Source organism: Dromiciops gliroides, chromosome 6 (assembly GCF_019393635.1).
Source record: "Dromiciops gliroides isolate mDroGli1 chromosome 6, mDroGli1.pri, whole genome shotgun sequence".
NCBI classification, from domain to species: Eukaryota; Metazoa; Chordata; class Mammalia; order Microbiotheria; family Microbiotheriidae; genus Dromiciops; species Dromiciops gliroides.
The window spans coordinates 95,406,179-95,426,041 of NC_057866.1; the positions used below are offsets into that span (position 1 = coordinate 95,406,179).

A 19,863-nucleotide genomic window follows, 5' to 3' on the forward strand; every position below is an offset into this window, starting at 1 on the left:
GTTTTTGATCTCTCTTTACTTAGGCCTGGTTTCTAGGTGTCCTGTCATCTAATTTAAACATTTCAATTGTTGATTACCAGTTAGGGTCTCTGTTGATGGTGAGGGTTGATAGGGACAAACCCTCTTGGTTACTGTAAGAACATACACCTTAGTTTCTCTATTAACCCTTTGAGGTACTATTAATACCTATTATTGATAGATTATCTGTTAACCCTTTTAGCCTCCTCCATCAAATGGGCCCGAAGCTAAGAATTCCTAGATTGGATGATCGCTAAGGTCTCTCCCGCTTCTATGAGTTTGTGTTCTTTGTTAGGAAGTCTTACCTATTATTTGATAAAATAGTTCAATTCAATTATTTGCTGAAACAAGCTAGTGCACTTCATTGAAAGCCCTACTGTAATTGCCAGAGTCAGACCCACCTCTCTATCAGATGGGATCTTTCTTCAGTGAGTGCTGTCCCCAACCCTCTGTGGCATGTTCTGCTTTGGCCTCCCAGAGATTTTATCCTTTCGTAGTCAAACTACTTCTGCAGCCTGAGGCTCTTCAGTCAGGTCTGATTTTCTTTCTTCATTGTCAGGCTCCCCATTACTGTTCTTATAACTTTCTTAACATTTTATGACATGCATTTAAAAACCCTTTTCCAAGGCTTGAGAGAGATAATTTCCCTTCACCGAAATTACTTTTCAAAGAGTCTAAAACAGAGCATGATAAACTTCCTGTCAACTCTCCCTATGAAAACGGAAAGCAGAAAAAAGCCAGGGCACCTCACAACTGCCACAAGATCCTGGAAGAAAATCTCTCTGGGGCCTTTGTGCTTTCCGGGCTGATTTGACATCTCCCCAGAGCTGCCATTCCAGCCTGTGTGGCTGCAGGTAAATCACCTAATCTTTCTGGGTCTCAGCTTATCCAACTGTAAGACAGGGATATTAATTCTTGCCTGGGTTTCTTCACAGATTCTTGGGTTTACAATGAGGTACCATGGTTAAAGTGTTTTGTAAACCATAAAGTGCCATAGAAATGGTGGTTGTTATTGTTATGAAGGGGGGGGCTGAAGCCCCTCCTGTTATTATTGTTGTTGTTGTTGCTATTATGATGAATAATACAGTCTTTGCAATAGTCCTAGGGAATTAATTCTCTTGCTGCATGATTCTTGCTTCCTAGGAGCCAGCCTTTGGGGCTCTTTGGGCTGCCTTGGACATGCTGATTGCTGATGCCTTTCTCACCACCCCACAAACCCCTGAGATGTCTGCTGTACCATCTTCTCTCTCCATTGTGGCTCAGTGTTGTTCACAGATTGGGCTCTGGTCCACTTCAGATTTGAGTGCCAGGTGACAGAGTTTTGCCATTAGATGAGCTCTGATTTAATGTCTCTGCTAGTTCACAGATCTCATACACGCTGTTGCTTCCCCCCAGGATAAACTTGCTTAGCCTGACTGAGCCTGGAGGGGACACAGCAGGGCCAACCTGAGATGGCGTGGGTATTGTTATGGGCACATCATCACTACAGGGTGGCTGGGTGGGTGGGGGAATGTGAGTAGCTACAATAAAGTGAAACCTTGGGAAGATAGCTTTAGTCAGATAGACAGGTACTCCTTTTTCTTGTATCTTGCTTCCTGGATTTCTCTAATACTTTTTTACGTGTTAGCTTGAATATCTACTCTTGACCATCAGTTTTCCATCTTCTCATCAATCCATTGAATCTTGGCCCATCTCAAGAAATCAACCCTGGGACCCGGCCCAGGCCTGGCCTCTCATTCATACTGGCATGGATTCTGCCTCATATCCTGTTTCTTTTTCTTTGGAGGCCTCCTCCCCAAATTGACAGCATACTTGGTCTAAGATGAGATCGGCCCCAAGGTCACACACACTGGCAGAAATGTATTCATGAAGCATTATCTGTTACCATAATCAGGGAGGCAGGGAGGCCGGGAAACTGATCTTCCAGGGCAACAAGGCAGTGCTGGCTGCCAAGAACTAAGGAGTACCAGCCTCTTTTCTCATTTAAGGCTCCCTGAAAGCAGCATATAAATAAGAATAGCTACCATTTGGGGGCAGCTAGGTGGCGCAGTGGATAAAGCACTGGCCCTGGATTCAGGAGGACCTGAGTTCAAATCCGGCCTCAGACACTTGCCACTTACTAGCTGTGTGACCTTAGGCAAGTCACTTAACCCTCATTGTCTTGCTCCCCCAAAAAAAGTTTTAAAAAAGGAAAGAATAGCTACCATTTAAGCACTACTTTAAGGTTTACAAAACACTTGGAAAATATTATCTCATTTGATCCCCTCAACAGCTGGGGGCCGGGTAAGTGTTGTTACAATTAAATTGTAAGCTCCTTGAGAGTTGGAACCATTTCTTTCTTGTTTGTATTACCAGTGCTCAGCACAGTGCCTGGCCCATAGTAGGGTCTTAAGAAATGCTTATTGAATATCCCCATTTTACAGGTGAGGAAACTGAGGTAACAAGGTTACCTGGGGACTTGCCCAGGATCATTAAGCTAACAAGTACCTGAGACTGGATTTGAATTCAAGTATATCTGACTCCAGGCCCAGGCAATACATGGGTTTCCGAGATGGTTTTATGTTATCCCATTACACTATAGTTAGAGCTATAAATTTTTTAATAAGGGAAAGAAAAAGTTAGATCTCTTTGTGCCATAGCAGTACACTTCTAGACACAGCTTCTCTGTACAGCTATTTCTTGTGTGTTTCTGTGGAGAGGGAAGGTGGCGAGGACCCCAGGGAAGGGAGTCTTACACATTGCATTGTCCTGTAAGGTACTGCAGGTCTTAGGCGCAAAATACTGGTTGATAACGACAGTGACAACTGCATCTTTGATGGTTCCTCCTAAACCCTTGTCTGTTTCCTCAGGGGGTTTGGTTAGAAGTCACAGTACCTTTGCAGACAGTAATTGTGGGACCCCACCACTTGGGGTAAAGAAGGCTTATGGAGACCTGACTGTTGCAAACCAAGAGCAGTGGAGACAAGCCCCTTATCAAATGTACAAACGGTGAATCTTTTTTTTTTTTTTTTAAAGAATGCTAGTGGTTGAAACAATAGTGATATGGAAAGGAAACCTTAAACAAGGAGAGAGTTAATAGTTTGCTACAAAATGCTGTGCAGACAATTCGAAAAATACAATTTGGGAACTAACCCAAGTAGAACACCCTCAAGGACAAGAGAGGCAGGCCAGATCTAATGATGAATGCTGCTCCATCCGGTTAATGCCAAAGCATTAGGATTTACTGGGCATAGATGATCCAAGAAATGTGGATAACAGACTTAGAGCAAAAAGAGACCTTTGAATCAATCACCCAATCCAGTTCCTTTGTTTTACAGATGAGAAAACTGAGGGTCAAAGTCAGAAAAGGGAAGCAACCCACCCAAGTTTGCGGAGTATCTAGAAAATGTGGGACTCAGAAACCAGGTTCTTTGATTTAAAATCCAGGCTCCTGAGTCAGAGGATGGAAAAGAAGGAAGAATTTATCATCTATTAAGGCATCTGTATATAGTTACCTCAATCAACCAAATCAATAAAGAAAAGACCCCACTGAACCATTTATTAAGTGCTTACTTTGTGTCAGGTGCTATACTAAGTGCTGGGCATACAAAGACAAATGCTGGATAGCACCTAACCTCAGAAAGCTTATAGTCTAATGATGAAAATAACATACATGTATGTATATATTGACATATATGTATGTATACATATGTGTACACACAGAGGATCCATGCAAAGCAGACATTAGGTAATCTTAGGAAGACCTTAGAAGCCACCTAGTCCAACTCCCTCATTTTACAGTTGAGGAAATGGAGGCCTCAGGAGGTGAATTTTCCTAAGGTCTTACTAAGACTAAGTGGCACATTCAGGATTCAAACCCAGGTCTTCTGCCAAATCCAGAGTGGTTTCCATTTCATATCCCACTCACTACTCTCTCAAGGCAGCCTATTCCATGTCTGGATGATTCTGATCATTAGAACATTTCTCCTTTTTAGAGCTGAAATTTGCCTCCTTGCATTTCCTAAGGTTTGTCCTCTAGGACGATGCAGAACAGATAGAATTATAATTTCTCTTCTCCACATGCCAGCCCTTCTTTCTTTTCTTTTTTTTTTTTTGTGGGCCAATGGGGGTTAAGTGACTTGCCTAGGGTCACACAGCTAGTAAGTGTCAAGTGTCTGAGGCCAGATTTGAACTCAGGTCCTCCTGAATCCAGGGCCAGTGCTCTATCCACTGCACTACCTAGCTGCCCCCTTTTCATTATTTTTTAATGATGGTTTTAATGTGGTTGCACAGAATTTATCTTCTGGTTTTTATTAAGATGTTTCTATCCATGATTTTCATTGAAGCGGCATGATCTTTGGTATCATATACCAAAACATTTTCATACATCTATTTGGTCGCAAGAGGAAAAGGCCTCATATGGACAAAAATATTTATAGCAGCTCTTTTTGTGATGGCAACGAACTGGAAACTGAGGGGATGCCCATCAGTTGGGGAATGGCTGTACAAGTTGTGGTATATGATTGTGATTCAATACCATTGTGCCATAAGAAATAATGAAAGGGATGGTTTCAGAAAAACCTGGAAAAACTTATATGAACTGATGCAAAGTGAAGTGAGCAGAACCAGATTAGTGAACACAATAACAGCAATATTGTAAAATGATGATCAACTGTGAATGACTTAGCTGCTCTGATCAGTACAATGATCCACAACAGTTACAAAGAACTCATGATGAAAAATGCTTTCCACCTCCACAGAGAGAATTGATGAACTCTAAGTGAAGATTGGAGTATTTTTTTTCTTTATTTGTTTTCATTACCTTTTTTTTTGGGGGGGGGGGAGGCAAGATGGGTAATGTAGAAATATGTTTTGCATGACTTCATATATGTAATGGGCATTGTATTAATTGCCTATTCAGTGAGTGGGGAATGAGTGGAGGGAGAGAATTTGCAACCAAAAGTGAAAACAAATTTTTAAAAAATACCCTTTTCTGCTTCTCACATATACTGTGTGACCCTGGGTAAGTCACTAAATCTCTTGGTGTCCCAGACAGCTCTCTCAAACTGTAGAATAGCTGCTGATTTGCTTTAGAACAGAATTTCTTAAACTTTTTACACTTGTGACCCCTTTTCGCCCGAGAAATTTTTACACAACCCTGGGTATATGGGTATATAAAATAAGCATAGATGTTGCCAAATTTTTTACCAACCCCCATATTCAGTTACATGACTCCATATGGGGTCACAACCCACAGTTTAGGAAGCTTTGGCTTAGAATAGGAAATTTCCTCATTAGAAAGTTCCCTACAGAACTCGTGATGGAAGAGGATCTCCAAATCCAGGAAAAAAAAAAAGAACTGCGGAGTATAGATGCTAAATGAACCATACTATTTCTTTTGTTTTTGATGCTGTTGTTTTTTTTTTCTATTTTGAGGTTTTCCATCATTGCTCTGATTTTTTTTTTTCTCTTATAACATGACTAATGCAGAAATAGGATTAATGTTATTATGTGTGTATATATATATATATACATATATGTACATACATATATATATATACACACACACACATACACACACACACACACACACACACACACACACACACACACACACACACACACACATATATATATATAACCTATATCAGATTACCTGCTGTCTAGGGGAGGGGGGAGGGAGGGAGAAAAATCTGAAATTGTAAAGCTTGTATAAACAAAGGTTGAGAACTATCTTTACATGTAATAGAAAAAAATAAAATACTTTATTAATTTAAAAAATTTTTTAAAAAAGTTCCCTACATAAATGAAATAGTGGGACTAGAAAAAAATGCATCTGTTACCAGAACAGTCCACTTGGGAAACTAATGCTATAAATGGGGGGAGGGGTGGCCTCCCAGGTCCTACTAGATACCTTTTCATTAAGCTCTCTGCCCATTCTAGTCTGCATGCTGGGTGGTTTTCAGGTCACCTGACTTGCCTGCTCTGTGGAGATGGTCAACTGCCTTTGGAATTTAAATTCAGAATTAATGTCATCACTTTCGATCTCGCATCTGATGCAGGCCATGCTGCCAGGAACACGGTGACCTTTCTTTTCTTTTCTTTTCTTTTTTAGTATGAGCATTCTATGTGTAGGCTCCCTGCTCTCCTGGTTTGGGAGGCTTGGTCTGAAAAGCCTTGTTCCCCCTTCAAAGATAAGAAATCGTACTGTACTAAAGTGGGATAATTTGGGGAGAGGGACTGGGAAAGGGGGTCCAGGATGACATCTTCCTGGCACTGAACTAGAACTGTTTTACCATTTGGAGGCTCAGATTGACTATCTGAAGTGATGCATTCTGTCTCCTCTATGATCCTCACTGGCAGAAAATCAGCCAGTTTCTGCACGTAGCATAAGAACATTATGAAAACAGGGCATTTGGGGGTGGGGCTTGGGGAGGGATGAACCTAGGAAAACCTGAAGGCCTCCAGCTGGGAGGAGCAATTTGAAGTCAAGGCTCTCTGGCATTTTTCATTGGGTTCTGATCACTGATTCCCCCCCACCCCCCCATACTGTTAAGGATTTACCAGTTGGAGGGAGGGCACAGAGCAATACACAGGACCCGGTGTTTTTCCAGCTGGGGCTGGTGCACAGCAGAGGGATTTTAGAGTTTTCACTCTCTTCCTCAATAGGTTCCATGCTGCATTAGGTGTCAGTATGTATTTCTGAGACTGGCCTAGCCTTTGTGAGGTTTATGGTGTTGAGACATTTAGTATTAGCTGTGTCATTCTGGGTGTGCCACTTAACAGCTCTCAGCCTCAGGTTTCTCATCTGCAAAATGGGGATAATAATAGAATCGTCATCATAAGAGAATCTACTTCCCAGGGTTGTCGTGAGGAACAAAAGAGACGACACATGTGAAATGCTTTGCAAAGCCTTCAAGTGCTATATAAACAATGCTTACTATTATGGGGGTGATGCAGTGTAGAGCTATAATCCTTAATTAACACCATTCCCCAACCTTCATGGGTAAAACAGGTCCAGCCTCCTTGTTCCACATCCCCCCTAAAATGTGCTCCTGCTTGACCCAGATAAGAACCCCACAAACCCCACCAGACTTGGGGCACCCAGTTCCTTCCAGGGCTCCAAGTGAACCTGTCTCCCTGACTATCATGCCTAACTACCTTTCTTATTGAATTTCCCCTTCATAAATCTGGCCTGCCTTACTTTCTCTGTCTCGGGGAATTCAGCTGATGGCTTGGGGTTGTGTTTGCAGAATCATAGCTATACAGCTGGAAGGGGCCTCTGACGTCATCTAGGTCAACTCTTCCTTCTCTCCCTTTTACGGAGGAGGAAACTGAGGCCCAGAGACTTTAAAGTCAGACGAGTAGCAGGGCTGGGATTTGAACCCAGGTCTTCTGACCTGGAATTCAGTTCCTTTTTTAAAAAACTGAATCACATCTTCTCTTTTACTCTGTCATTACTTATTAGGAGGAGGTTGGACTTCTTAGACGGCTTCTAAGATAACGTCTAGCTCGAAAATTCTATGCATCCCCTACCACAGCTCTCTGCACACAACATGGGGAACATGTAAAAAAAAGGCTATAAATAAATAAAGAGTAATATCCTTTCACATTCCCCATGTGAAAGAGTCAGACATATTTCTTCAGGAAAACAAAGTCTTAAATCTCCAGGACTGTTTGCTAAGGCCACGGAGACACAGTCATCAGCCTGAAGCAGAGTACAGTGACTCAGATATCGAGACCAGTTCTTTGGGTTGTTTTTTTTTTCCCATTTTGGTATAATGATTTATGATCCCTGAACAGTCAGAAACAGCCATTCTATTTTTGGCTACAAAAATGGCCATGCTGGTTGCTATGTGCATGTTCATTCAGCCTGAGAGGAGGGTTCTTGGACAATGCTCTTGAACCTCAATTTCCTTGACAGAAGAGAAAGAATTTTTAATTTCTAGGCAGCATGACATAATAATCTAGCCTCTTTACCAGAGAAGGGAGATGTCTTGGGAAACATCAACCTGGAGGATTTTCTTATGGCTAGTCCAAAGTCAAAAGTTTGGACATTCTTCAAGAGTCCTTTTTTTTTTTTTTTTGGTGGGACAATGAGGATTAAGTGACTTGCCCAGGGTCACACAGCTAGTAAGCATCAAGTGTCTGAGGCCAGATTTGAACTCGGGTCCTCCTGAATCCAGGGTCAGTGCTCTATCCACTGTGCCACCTAGCTGCCCCAGAGAGGCTCTTTTCTAAAGCTGAGCTTTTTAATCTTTTTGGTCATGGATAACACTGGCTGTCTGGTGGATAATAGAGGCTCCTTTTCAGAATCATGCTTTTAAATGAATAAAATACATAGTATTACAAAGGAGACCAGTTATATTAGAAAAAGTTATCAATTTTTTTTTTTAACAGACCCAAGGCTAACCCCTATGGAGAAGGGAATTTCCTAAAATACTCCAAGTGTGTTTCTTAACACTTAAGTGCTACAATCAGAGGAATTTTTAGGGCTAAGGCCACATCATGGGGAGGCAAGAGATTGAGATGTTGTCGCCTCCCATTACTACAAGGATTTTTTCAAACAGTGAGGGTTCTATGAGAAGGCTGTTGTTTATTCAGCGGCTCTAAAGTGTAGTTCTCTATGGTAATTGTCTACGTCTTTACCGAGTGGTATTATGAATCTGGGAGTAACTATGTAGGATTCTGTGGGAGGGAGATATTTCACTGAAATATAAAAGGGAGGTGGGGGGTGGGCAACTCCAAGTTAAAGATCCTTCTGAGGCGAACTTGTGAGGACTTTATGTGTTTTCTGTATCTGTTTATAGACTTCTGTGAATCCCTTTTGTCTTTTACATTTGCTATGGGGTGAGATAAATGATGTCCTTTATGAGATTTGCTCTTTCTATCTCAAGTGCTTGTAGGATAGCTGTGAACCCTTCTTACCTGCATCTGTGGAAATATGGGCAAAAGGCAGGTTATATTTGGAGATTTTCCTGGAGTAAACTCTGGGTGGAAGCAATGAGCCAATGAGAGAAAATGACCTCTTTTGGTTGTCAGGATTAGATCCAGTCTGTGTGAATCCAGAATCGAGAGGGGGTCTTGGGCCATGGAGAGATCAGCTTAATTACTATTGTACTCATCCTTTATCCCTATCTGGGGAGAGACATTGTGGTCTGCTTCCTGATGAATGCAGAAAGGGTGTGGGAGACCTAGCTCCAAAGGTGGTTAAGAACAAGTGAGCTGGTAATGACTAAAGATTTGGTCCTAGGAAGAGTCTCATCATAAATGGAAGGGCAAGAGTTCATACTAATGACTATGCTGGAACAGATGTGACCAATGAAGGATCCCTGGAATACCTCAGTCAGCTGACTGTCATGGAATGGGAATATCTTTGGTTCTGATGCCAGAAAGCCTAAGAATGGGAAGAAGTCTGGTGCCCTTGGTCAAACCTTTGGCAGTGGCTGCTGCTTTCTTGTCTCCCTGATTATAGAAGCACAAAATAGATATCAGTGTGCCTGGGCCAGCCTCCTATAGTCCCAACACCACCCAGCTCTTAAATCTGATCCATGTCCCCTAAGACTCCCAAATACCAGGGACACATACCCTGTCCTTACTGGGTCCCTCCACCCACCTCTGAGCTGTTAGGCCTGACCTCTTTCCTTCTCCTACACAGCTTTCTGCATACTGATCATTATATCATTGTAAGCATAAAGCTGTGGAGCTTCATGACCCCAAATTTCAGCTCCCTATCCCCTAGGATAGTTATATAGAGCAATGGGGAACATGGAGTTGTAGTCAGCAGGTCAAGGACAACTGGGAGCAATGATATGAGAGGGCTGGTTGAATGGGGATGCATTTGGACACTTCTGTATTGGGGTACTGAGGTGGTATTTAGGGGCAAAGGAACAGCTACTTGAGTAAGGTACTGAACTTTTGTCTTTATGATGGTGACTGCTATTGAATATAGATACTGTAAATCTAAGACTAAAAATTAAACATAAGGGGACAGCTAGGTGGTGCAGTGGATAAAGCACCGGCCCTGGATTCAGGAGGACTTGAGTTCAAATTCGGCCCCAGACACTTGACACTTACTAGCTGTGTGACCCTGGGCAACTCACTTAACCCTCATTGCCCTGCCTCCCCCCCCCAAATTAAACATAAGATGTTGCTATGTAAGTGTCATGTGAATTGCTACCAGGGTCCAATTACCTATGACATGGGCATGCCTAAGAGAATAGGGATGTATTGTCAACAATCTAGTTGTCATCGACCTCGTGACAACATCATCGCTGCTAAACCTTTAAGTGTTCTCTGTGCCCAAGGCCTCAGGCAACTCACAGCACAGGCTAGCACGAAAGTCTTCTCTAGGGATACACATGGCACAAGGGAATCCAGGAACACAATACATCCAGAGTCACATTGCTCAGCCATGAAAAAAGTCTCACCCAGTTCTTGCCATAGGATCAGATAATCAAAGACTCAGAGAATTTTTTTTCTTGACTCACAGAATTTGAAAGTTGGAAAGGACCTCTGTAGCCACCTAACCCAACTTATACTCGAAATGAATCCTCGACACATTGTTATCTAGTTTTAGTTTGCTGTGTTGTTGAGTTGTTTTAGTTGTGTCTGACTCTTCATGACCTCATTTGGGGTTTTCCTGGCAAAGATAATGGAATAGTTTGCTATTTTCATCTCCAGCTCATTTTACAGATGAGGAAACTGAGGCAGAGTTAAATGACTTGCCCAGGGTCACCCAGTTAGTGAGTATCTGAAGCCAGATTTGAACTCAGGTCCTTCTGACTCCAGGCCAGGTGCTCTATCCACTGTACCACCTAGTTGCCCTAGCTTGAGGCCCAGAAAAGAAAAAGCAGGGGTGGGGGAAGGGAGAGGAAGCCCAACACCTCCCAAGGCAGTCTATACCACTTTTGAACAGCTTGATCTGTCAAGAAGTGTGTGTGTGGGGGTGTTGTTTGTTTTCTTCTGATGTGAATAAAGCACTAACTTTGCAATTCCACCTGTAACTGCTAGTTCCTCCTTTTGGGGCCAAACATATCAAGTTTATTCCTTTATCCCCTTTGGCAACTCTGGATAAATATTTGAAGATATCTATCAGGTAGGTCATCTAGGTGGTGCAGTGAATAGAGTTCAGGGTCTGGAGTTGGGAAGACTCATCTTTGTAAGTTCAAATCTAGCCTTAGAACCTTACTAGCTGTGTGATCCTGGGCAAGTCACTTAACCCTGTTAGCCTCACTTTCCTCATCTGTAAAATGAGCTGGAGAAGGAAATAGCAAACCACTCCAGGGTCTTTGTCAAGAAAACCCCAAGGGGGCGGCTAGGTGGTTGCAGTGGATAGAGCACCGGCCCTGGATTCAGGAGTACCTGAGTTCAAATCCGACCTCAGACATTTGACACTTACTAGCTGTGTGACCCTGGGCAAGTCCCTTAACCCCAATCTCCCCACCGAAAGAAAGAAAGAAAGAAAGAAAGAAAGAAAGAAAGAGAGAAAGAAAGAGAGAAAGAAAGAAAACCCCAAATGGGGTCACGGAGGGTCAGACCTGTCTAAAAACAACCAAGCAACAACAACAGGTCCCACCGGGTCTTCTCTTTTCCAGGCTAAACATTCTCTGTTCGTTTACCAGCTCCTCACAAAACATGCCCACGAGTGCCCCGATCATCCTAGTTACCCTCCTCCTGTTTTCCAAAAGGATTTTGCAATGGTGGTATAGTGTGGGTGAACCTGGAATAGAAGCTGAGAGGCCGGGCTCTCCCCGCGTTTATAAAAAGCTGCCATCAGGCAGCCTCAGAGTGGGGGAGAGGTCGCTATCCACCGTGGAGCTGCCTGCAAAATTTTCTGCCTCTCTTCTCCCACAGATCCAACGCCTCCTTTGGCTGATGGTGTAAACAATCGCAGTCATTTATTTATATGACCTCCTTCCCACTTATCCCTAGCACACAGTTCAATAATGATTAAGCGGGGGCCTTAATTAAATATGGGTGAGATCAACTGTGTTGCAAGCTTCCAATGATTAGAATAGCAGACAGCCTTCCTTGTCTGAGGCTCGTGTGGCATGATTACCTGTAGGGTCTTAATTTAGAAAGAAACCTTAGTGGGCGTGTCAGATAGAGATCCTGCTTTTGGGGGGACTTCTACGAAGCTCAAGGTGTAGACAGTAAACACAGAATCATATTTGGGCTACTACTGCAAGGCATTTTTTTAAAAAATGACAGCTTTGGTGGTCAACAGGCTTGGTGACTGCACCAGCACGGGAGATCATATCAGAGACAGTGTGGTTTTGTAGAAAGGACACCGGATGTAAATACAGAAATCCTAGGTTTTGATTATAGACATGAAACATACTCATGGCAAATCCCTTTAAATCTCTGAACCTCACTTTCCTTATCTGCAAAATGGGACCACCAGATAACACACACTTCCTCAAGGAACAACGGGTTGTGTAGAAAGAGAAATAAATTTTCAGCGAGGAGACCTGGGTTCAAATCTAAACTCTGTTATGAGCGGCTGAAGCCACTTAACATTTATAGATCTTGGTTTTTTACTCATCTGTAAAATGAGGGGACTCAGTGATCTCTAAAATTCCTTTCAGCTCCCAATCCAAGAGGTCCTTTGACTGGTGGGCAAAAGCACTTGGTCAGCTCTTTAATAGCAGTGCCATTTTATTTGTTGACTTGATCCCTCGTAGATTTTCCTTAGGGGCTGTTGGGGGCGGGGAATAAAGAGAATATATCTTACCTCTGCCTTCTGGCGATTCTTCTGCTTGATTACACCAAGTTCTTTCGGTATCCTTGGACGGTTATATGTGCTCCGAGGTACCTGTCCAGGATGGTATGTACTTAGATCATTAAGCACACCAGTATGAAAACACAAAATATCTTAAAAGAAACACATCTGTCAATAACATGAGTAATACCAACCACCCTCATTTTCATCTTATGCAGTCCTCACCAGCTATAGTGAAATAGGCTCAGCTGACAACTGTCTGTCAAAATCCTGTGCTGTGTGGCCCATTCATTTAAAAAGCAGGCACTAGGTGGTACAGTGGATAGGGCACTGGCCCTGGAGTCAGGAGTACCTGAGTTCATTCGTTCGTTTATTCATTCATTTATTTATTTTTAGTGAGGCAATTGGGGTTAAGTGACTTGCCCAGGGTCACACAGCTAGTAAGTGTTAAGTGTCTGAGGCCGGATTTGAACTCAGATCCTCCTGAATCCAGGGCTGGTGCTCTATCCACTGAGCCACCTAGCTGCCCCGAGACTTGTGTGGTCCTTGTAACAGTACGTTGACAAAATTGTTGCCAAGTGACTTCGAGTCCCAACTCCACGGCCAGACTATGGTATCAGCAGTAGTGTTGTTCAGTGGTTTTCAGTCCTGTCTGACTCTTTGTGATTCCATTTGGGGTGGTTTGCCATTTCCTTCTCCAGCTCCTTTTACAGATGAGGAAACTGAGGCAAACAGGGTGAAGTGACTTGCCCAGGGTCACACAGCTAGTGAGGCCAGATTTGAACTCAGGAAAGGAGCCTGCCTGACTCTGCCTGGTGCTCTCTGCACTATGGGGCCACCTAGCTGCCCCAGGGCCTTAGTTTAATCATATCTAAAATGAGAAAGTTAGATGAGATGAGTTCTACTGTCCCTTCCAGTACTAACCCTATAAACCCAGAATGTCATATCCTGCTGATTCTCTAGGGTCACAGCATCGACCTAGCCTTTTCCCCTGGTGTCATCACTTCCACCATTTCCTAATCCCTAGGGCACATCAGGTCCCGGCCTCTTCCTGGGAGGTAGGGATTTGACCATTTGTGGTTTTTGTGTTAAAGGAGCAGATACTCACCGGTTCTGGCTTCTTCATACCAGGAAGTATATCAGGAACTAGAATGCCTCGGGGCTTTGGGACGGTCAAATTAAACTCCTTCGGCCTGGTTAACTTTGGGTAATCCAAGTGCAGGACTGACCTGTTCTCTATTACATTGTTCAGGTATTTGATCAGTATTTGTATTTCTGGTTCCCATCTTAAAACAAGAGCAGAAAGAGAGAAGAGTCAACTCAGTTGGTCAACAAACATTTATCAAGTGACTGACGTGTGCAGAGCATTCTACTAGAGACAAAGTTACATCAATCAATAAACATTAATGTGGTAAGCACCTACTATGTGCCAGACACAGTGCTAAGTTCTGGGGATACAAAAAGAGGCAAAAGACAGTCCCTGCCCTCAAGGAGCTGACAATCTAATGGGGGAGAGGACATGAAAACCTATATGCAAATCAAGCTGTATGTAGGATAAATAGGGAGCAATTAACAAATGGGGAGACACTAGGATTAAGAGGTTCAGGAAGGCTTCCAGTAAAAGAAGGGAGTTTAGCTGGGACCTAAAGGAAAGCAGGGAGGTCAGTAGGTAAAGTGGAATAGGAAGAGCATTCCAGGAATGAGGCATGGGCAGAGAAAATGCCCTCACCAAAAGATGGGAGTGTCTTGTTCATGGAATGGCCAGGAGTCCAGTGTCACTGGATTGAAGACAACATGGCAGGGAGTGACGTGGGAGAAGACCAGAAAGGGAGGAGGAGGATAGGTTATGAAGGGCTTTGAGCGCCCCACAGCACTTCGTATTTGATCTTGGGAGGTTATTGAAAGTGTGTGTGTGTGTGTGTGTGTGTGTGTGTGTGTGTGTGTGTGTGTGTGTGTGTGTATGTATATGTGTGTGTGTGTGGGGGGGGTCGGACCAAATACAGTCCCTGGCTTCATGGAGCTTATAGTCTAGTAGGGGGATAAAACATGCACAGATAATGATGATACATACTACATGACAAGTGTACTAGAGAAGGACATATATGGTACTGTGTGAGGGAAGAAAGTTGAGCTTATGAAAGGCCTCATGGAGGTGACATTTGATTTGGGTTTTATTATGACTATTTATTAATAATAGATAATATTGAAATATTCCAATAAGTATTGGATGACCAACTTCCATCCCACACCCCCAAACCAAAGCTATAACAGCAAATAGGTAAGAGAGGGAAGGGGATGTCATATGGTTAGAAGAGCATTCTGGGCTCAGGGACTAGCATAAGTTAGCTCCTACACGTGTGGGAAGACATGGGGGAAGAAGAATAGGAGGCTGGATATGCTGCAAGAGCATAGAGAATATGGAGGGGTCTTGAGAACAAGCTGCATGAAAAGCAATTTGTGGGCAGTTCTCCAATACCCAGATACACTGCATATTGTGAAGAGCAGACAAAAGATATTATTGGCCCCCAGGACCTTATAACTAAAGCATTACAACAAATGTGCATTAGCTCTTACTAGGAAGACTCACCTTCCTGCGTTCAAATCTGGCCTCTGATACTTACTAGCTGTGTGCCCCTGCACAAGTCACTCCACCCTGTTTGCCTTAATTTCCTCATCTATAAAAGGAGCTGGAGAAGGAAATGGCAAACCACTCTAGTATCTCTTTGCCAAGAAAGCCCTCAATGGGGTAACGAAGAGTGGGACATGACTGAAACGACTGAAACTACTGAACAACAACAAATCACACTTAGGTCTCCTAGCCAAGGCTACCCCAAGTTTAAACTACTCTCTAAGTCTGTATCCACTCAAAAGATAGACCATGAACCCCCACAAATGTATTTACATTTTCTACTCAGCTAGAGGACACACATAGTGGTTTGCCCAGGATTACAACACTGGTAAACTGTCAGGACTTGAACTCAGCTCCTTCTGGTTCTAAGGCTTACTCTCTACTCCACTACTCCATGCTGCTGCTCACAATAAATTCTACTTATTTACCAAAAAACCTTCCATCTGTGCTTTGAAGCAAGGGGGTCCGTTATTAGCCAAGCTGAAGTGTGTGAGTGAGAGCAACAGTATCTTAATTATGTTGATTAAGAGATTATCTGAATTCACTGTGTGCCCATCTAATTGACAGTAAACAGAGGGGGTTATTAACCCAATAAAAAGAACTGGCAACTGCCGTCTGAAATGATGTCAATTCACTGAATCACATGGCTTTCCCTTGTCCTCACAGGGCTCCAAAAGGAGGCAGTGGATGGATTCTTCCAGGGCATAATTTTATTGAACTTAAGACACTGAAGATGAGGTGAGACTGGGATGAAAGAATAGAAATTGGGAAACAGAAGGTGGTGCTGATGGAATAGCCAACTCTTCCCTCTCCTGGTCCTGTTTTTCTGTTGACTTTCATTTTAATGCTTACTATTTAAATTAAAACCGCCCTGGATGACAGATCCTCATTTCTCTTTCTCTCCCCACACCTTGGAGGTAATTTGCGTGAACCACGCGGAAATATTCAGGGACTCAGCTATTCCAGTCATTGCTCTGGCCCTGAGACCAAGGCTGCAATGCAGAGAAATGAGAAAAGTCTCTAAATTTAGGGCAAAATTCTCTCAGTGATGTCAGTAGGCATCTGCATGTGTGGGGTGGAGGAGAGCTGAGAATAAGCATTCTTTGTTGGGAGACCAGGGAGGAATTTTGCCTTCATCTGTGCTTTCTTGTCAGCTCTTGTTACTTGTAACATGCCTTGGGATGTGTGTGGTCTGGATGAGTTTGGAAGACTTTGGGGACAAGGCAGAGTATTGCTGTCTCCCCAGAGGTTTTGAGCCTTTTCTATGACAGGTGCAACTTGATTTTATAATCCCAGGCTTTTGTGCTGACAGGGACAAGATCATAGGCTGAAAGCAAGGAGGGGTCTTGGAGCCCACTACATCTAACTCCCACATTTTACCAGAGAGAAAACTCAGGACCAATGAGGTTAAATGACTCATCTGAGGTCACTTGGGTAGCAAATGCACATCTAGTATTGGAATCCAGTTCTGACTATTTATTTTATTTATTTATTTATTTATTTATTTATTTAATTCTCAGCACAAAATAAATTTCTGGTTGCTGTGGGGGAGGGTTTTCTGGTATGCTAAATATGTATTTTGTAAGAAGTTCTATCGAAAAGGGTTCCTCGGTGCATTCCTTACTCACTCCCAATGCAGCACACCCTAGGATGCTTCCTTGGCCTATCCCTAATGCGAGCTCTGCTTTTATAGTCATGCAGGCAGGCCATAGGCATTTATTAAACATTTTCTAAGTGCCAACAATTGTGCTAAATTCTGGGGATGCTAAGAAAGCCCCCTCCCCCAAAGCCTTCCTCTGGAACTTACCTGGAGATGTAATAGGAGAGACAATGTAAATAATTACATGCACATACAAGATATATACAGAATAAATGGAAAACTAATATTAGAGGGGAAACATTAGGGTAGGGGGAGGACAACAAAAAAATTTCCCTATAGAAGGGGGAATTTGAACTGAATGGTAAAGGAAGGCAGAGAAGCAAGGAGGGGGCATACCAGGCATGGAGCACAGGCAATGCAAAGGCCCAGAGCTCAGAGACAGAATGCCATGTGTGAGTGGTAGCAGGTAGGATGGTGTAGCTAGATTGTTGAGTACATGGAGACTTGAAAAAGTAGGAGGGGGGCAGGTGGTGTCAGGATTTAAATGCCAGACAGAGGGTTTTATATTTGATCCTGGAGGTAATAGGGAGCCACTGGAATTTAAAGAGATGGGGATGACAATCATTTGTTCATTCATTTGATCAGCATTTATTAAGTGCCTACAACGTACCAGGCACTGTGCTAAGTGATAGGGAAATAAAAAGGGGCAAAAGACAACGCCTGTCCTCAAGGAGCTGTGCTTTAGGAAAATCACTTTGGTGACTGAGTGGAGGATGGATTGGAATGAGGAGAGACTTGAGAAGGGAGACCCACCAGAAGGCTATGACTAGGGTCCAAGTGAGAGGGGATAAAGGCCACTCCAGGGTGGTGATTGCATGAGTAGAGAGAAGGCAATGTATATTAGAGATATTGTGAAGGTGGAGTCAAGGTGACAAGCATGGGTGACTAGGAAGATGGCGGCATCCTTGACAGTAACAGGGACATTTGGAAGAGGGGAGGGGTGCCCACCGCATATCCAGTTTGAGATATCCAAAAGCCAGTTGAGTATGCAGGACTGGCACACAGGAGAGAGATTTGGGCTGGACATGATCAAAGAACCAATGGGAGATGGTGAGATCGCCAAGTGAGACAGTATAGAGGAAGAAGAGGGCCAGAATTTTGGAAGATGCCTGCGGACAGTTGGCATGGCCTAGATGAAGGTATAGCAAAAGACTGAGAAGGCACTGTTGGGAGAGGGGAGAACCAAGAAAGAGAGAACAATGGGATGAAAACCTAGACAAGAGAGTAAGTAACCTGGAGGAGGTCGTCACCAGCGGGGTCAAAGGCTGCAGAGAGGTCTTTTTTTTTCCTTTTTTTTTTTTGAATAAAAGTATTTTTGCAGAGAGATCTTGAGGGATGATTGAGGCAAAGCCCTCGGATCCCCAGTACTTGGGGAATGAGTTCTCTGTCTGATCCTTGGTGGAGGGTTTTCAGTAAGCCTTAGAATAGTTTCAGGTTCCCAAAAGGACTAAAAAGCCATTTAAGCTCCCAGATCAGAGAGGTCCAGCAAGAGATCAGTTTGTGCCCCCACACATGACAGGATAGTTTTCTTCTGAAAATTTAAAATGAGAGCTCTGACACAGCCTTACAGTAAGACTCCACTGCAGTCAGGTTTCATCTCTTCAGGACAGGAAGAGAGATAAACTTGGAAACTGGCCCAAAGAGACACATTCGAAGGGCTAGAAGCCAGTAGCACCTACTGATAAGGACATCATAAAAATAAAATGTCAGCTGATCCTGCCTTTAAATGTTGCCACCCATCTGTGTGCCAGGGAACATGCAGAAATTCAGAGTTGAGAGGCTCTTAACATTTACCAGTTATGTGACCTTGGCTAGTTATTGTTCCTCTGAGTTTCAGTTTCCTCATCTATAAAATGGGCATAATGATATTTGTATTATCTAGCTCACAGGTTTCTTGTGAGGAAAGTGCTTTGTAAAACTTATGATGACTTGAGGGTATGAGTCATTTCTACAAGCCTAATCTAGGATTTCAAGGAACAGAGACAGCCCTTCTACTCAGTTCATATAGATAGGGGGCTTAGGAATGGTATATACCAACCATGGCTATGATAAACACATGAGGGTAAAGAGATATTTACATATATACATATATATACATACATACACACATATATGTATATGTGTGTATATGTATGTGTATATATATATGTAAATATAAATAAAACAGCCCATATGACAAGCCCAAGAGACTGACCTTGTCCTGGCCTGAGTAGCCCAAGGGGCTCAGCCTGAATATGGGTGCTTTTATACTCAGCTGGATAAAGGGAACTTTTGCAGCTGCACCAGCCCAGGCCCCGCAGAGCCCAAGTACCTTGGACTATGCCAGTGGTGAGGGGCCAGCTGTAGGGGAACACTGGGGTCCCCTTTCAGAAGGCTGCACTTAATAGACTCAGTCATTTCAGCTGGTTCTCTCTATCTATGGGTTTGCCTTCTTCCTTCCCCCCTGAGCAGGGGTTCTTCACCATTTTTTCTGTTGTGAAGCCCTTTGGCAATCTAATGAGGCCTATGGATCCCTTCCCAGAATAATGTTTTTAAAGGCATGAAATAAAGTCCATAGGATTATTAAGGAAACCAATTAGGCTGAAACACAGTTATCAAAATATTTGAAAGACAAGTTTTCAGACCAAGCCCTACTCCAGTGTCTAGCATGGTGCCTGGCACAGAAGAGTTGCTTAATACAACAGATTGCTCTATGCAGAAGGCGTGTCATTGCATCAAGCTGCATTGGTGTTATGATGTGCCAAGCCCTGTGCCAGGCTGTAGGGGACATAAAGATGAATAAAATATAGTCCTTGGGGAGATGAAACTTGTACACAAATCAGTGTTGGATTGGGAGTTAGAAGGCCTTGGTTC

General features: G+C 43.2%; 1 protein-coding gene across 1 annotated transcript in view; it reads right to left on the minus strand.

Annotated features, from left to right (window-relative positions):
• CFAP99 (cilia and flagella associated protein 99) overlaps positions 1 to 19,863 on the minus strand; it is a 195,651-nt gene that overhangs the window by 80,071 nt on the left and 95,717 nt on the right. The window contains exons 6-7 of the mRNA XM_043971559.1: positions 13,830 to 14,007; positions 12,734 to 12,814 (exon numbers count right to left, since the gene is read on the minus strand). Coding sequence (XP_043827494.1) covers positions 12,734 to 12,814; positions 13,830 to 14,007 — 259 coding nt within the window. The remainder of the gene's footprint in view (positions 1 to 12,733; positions 12,815 to 13,829; positions 14,008 to 19,863) is intronic.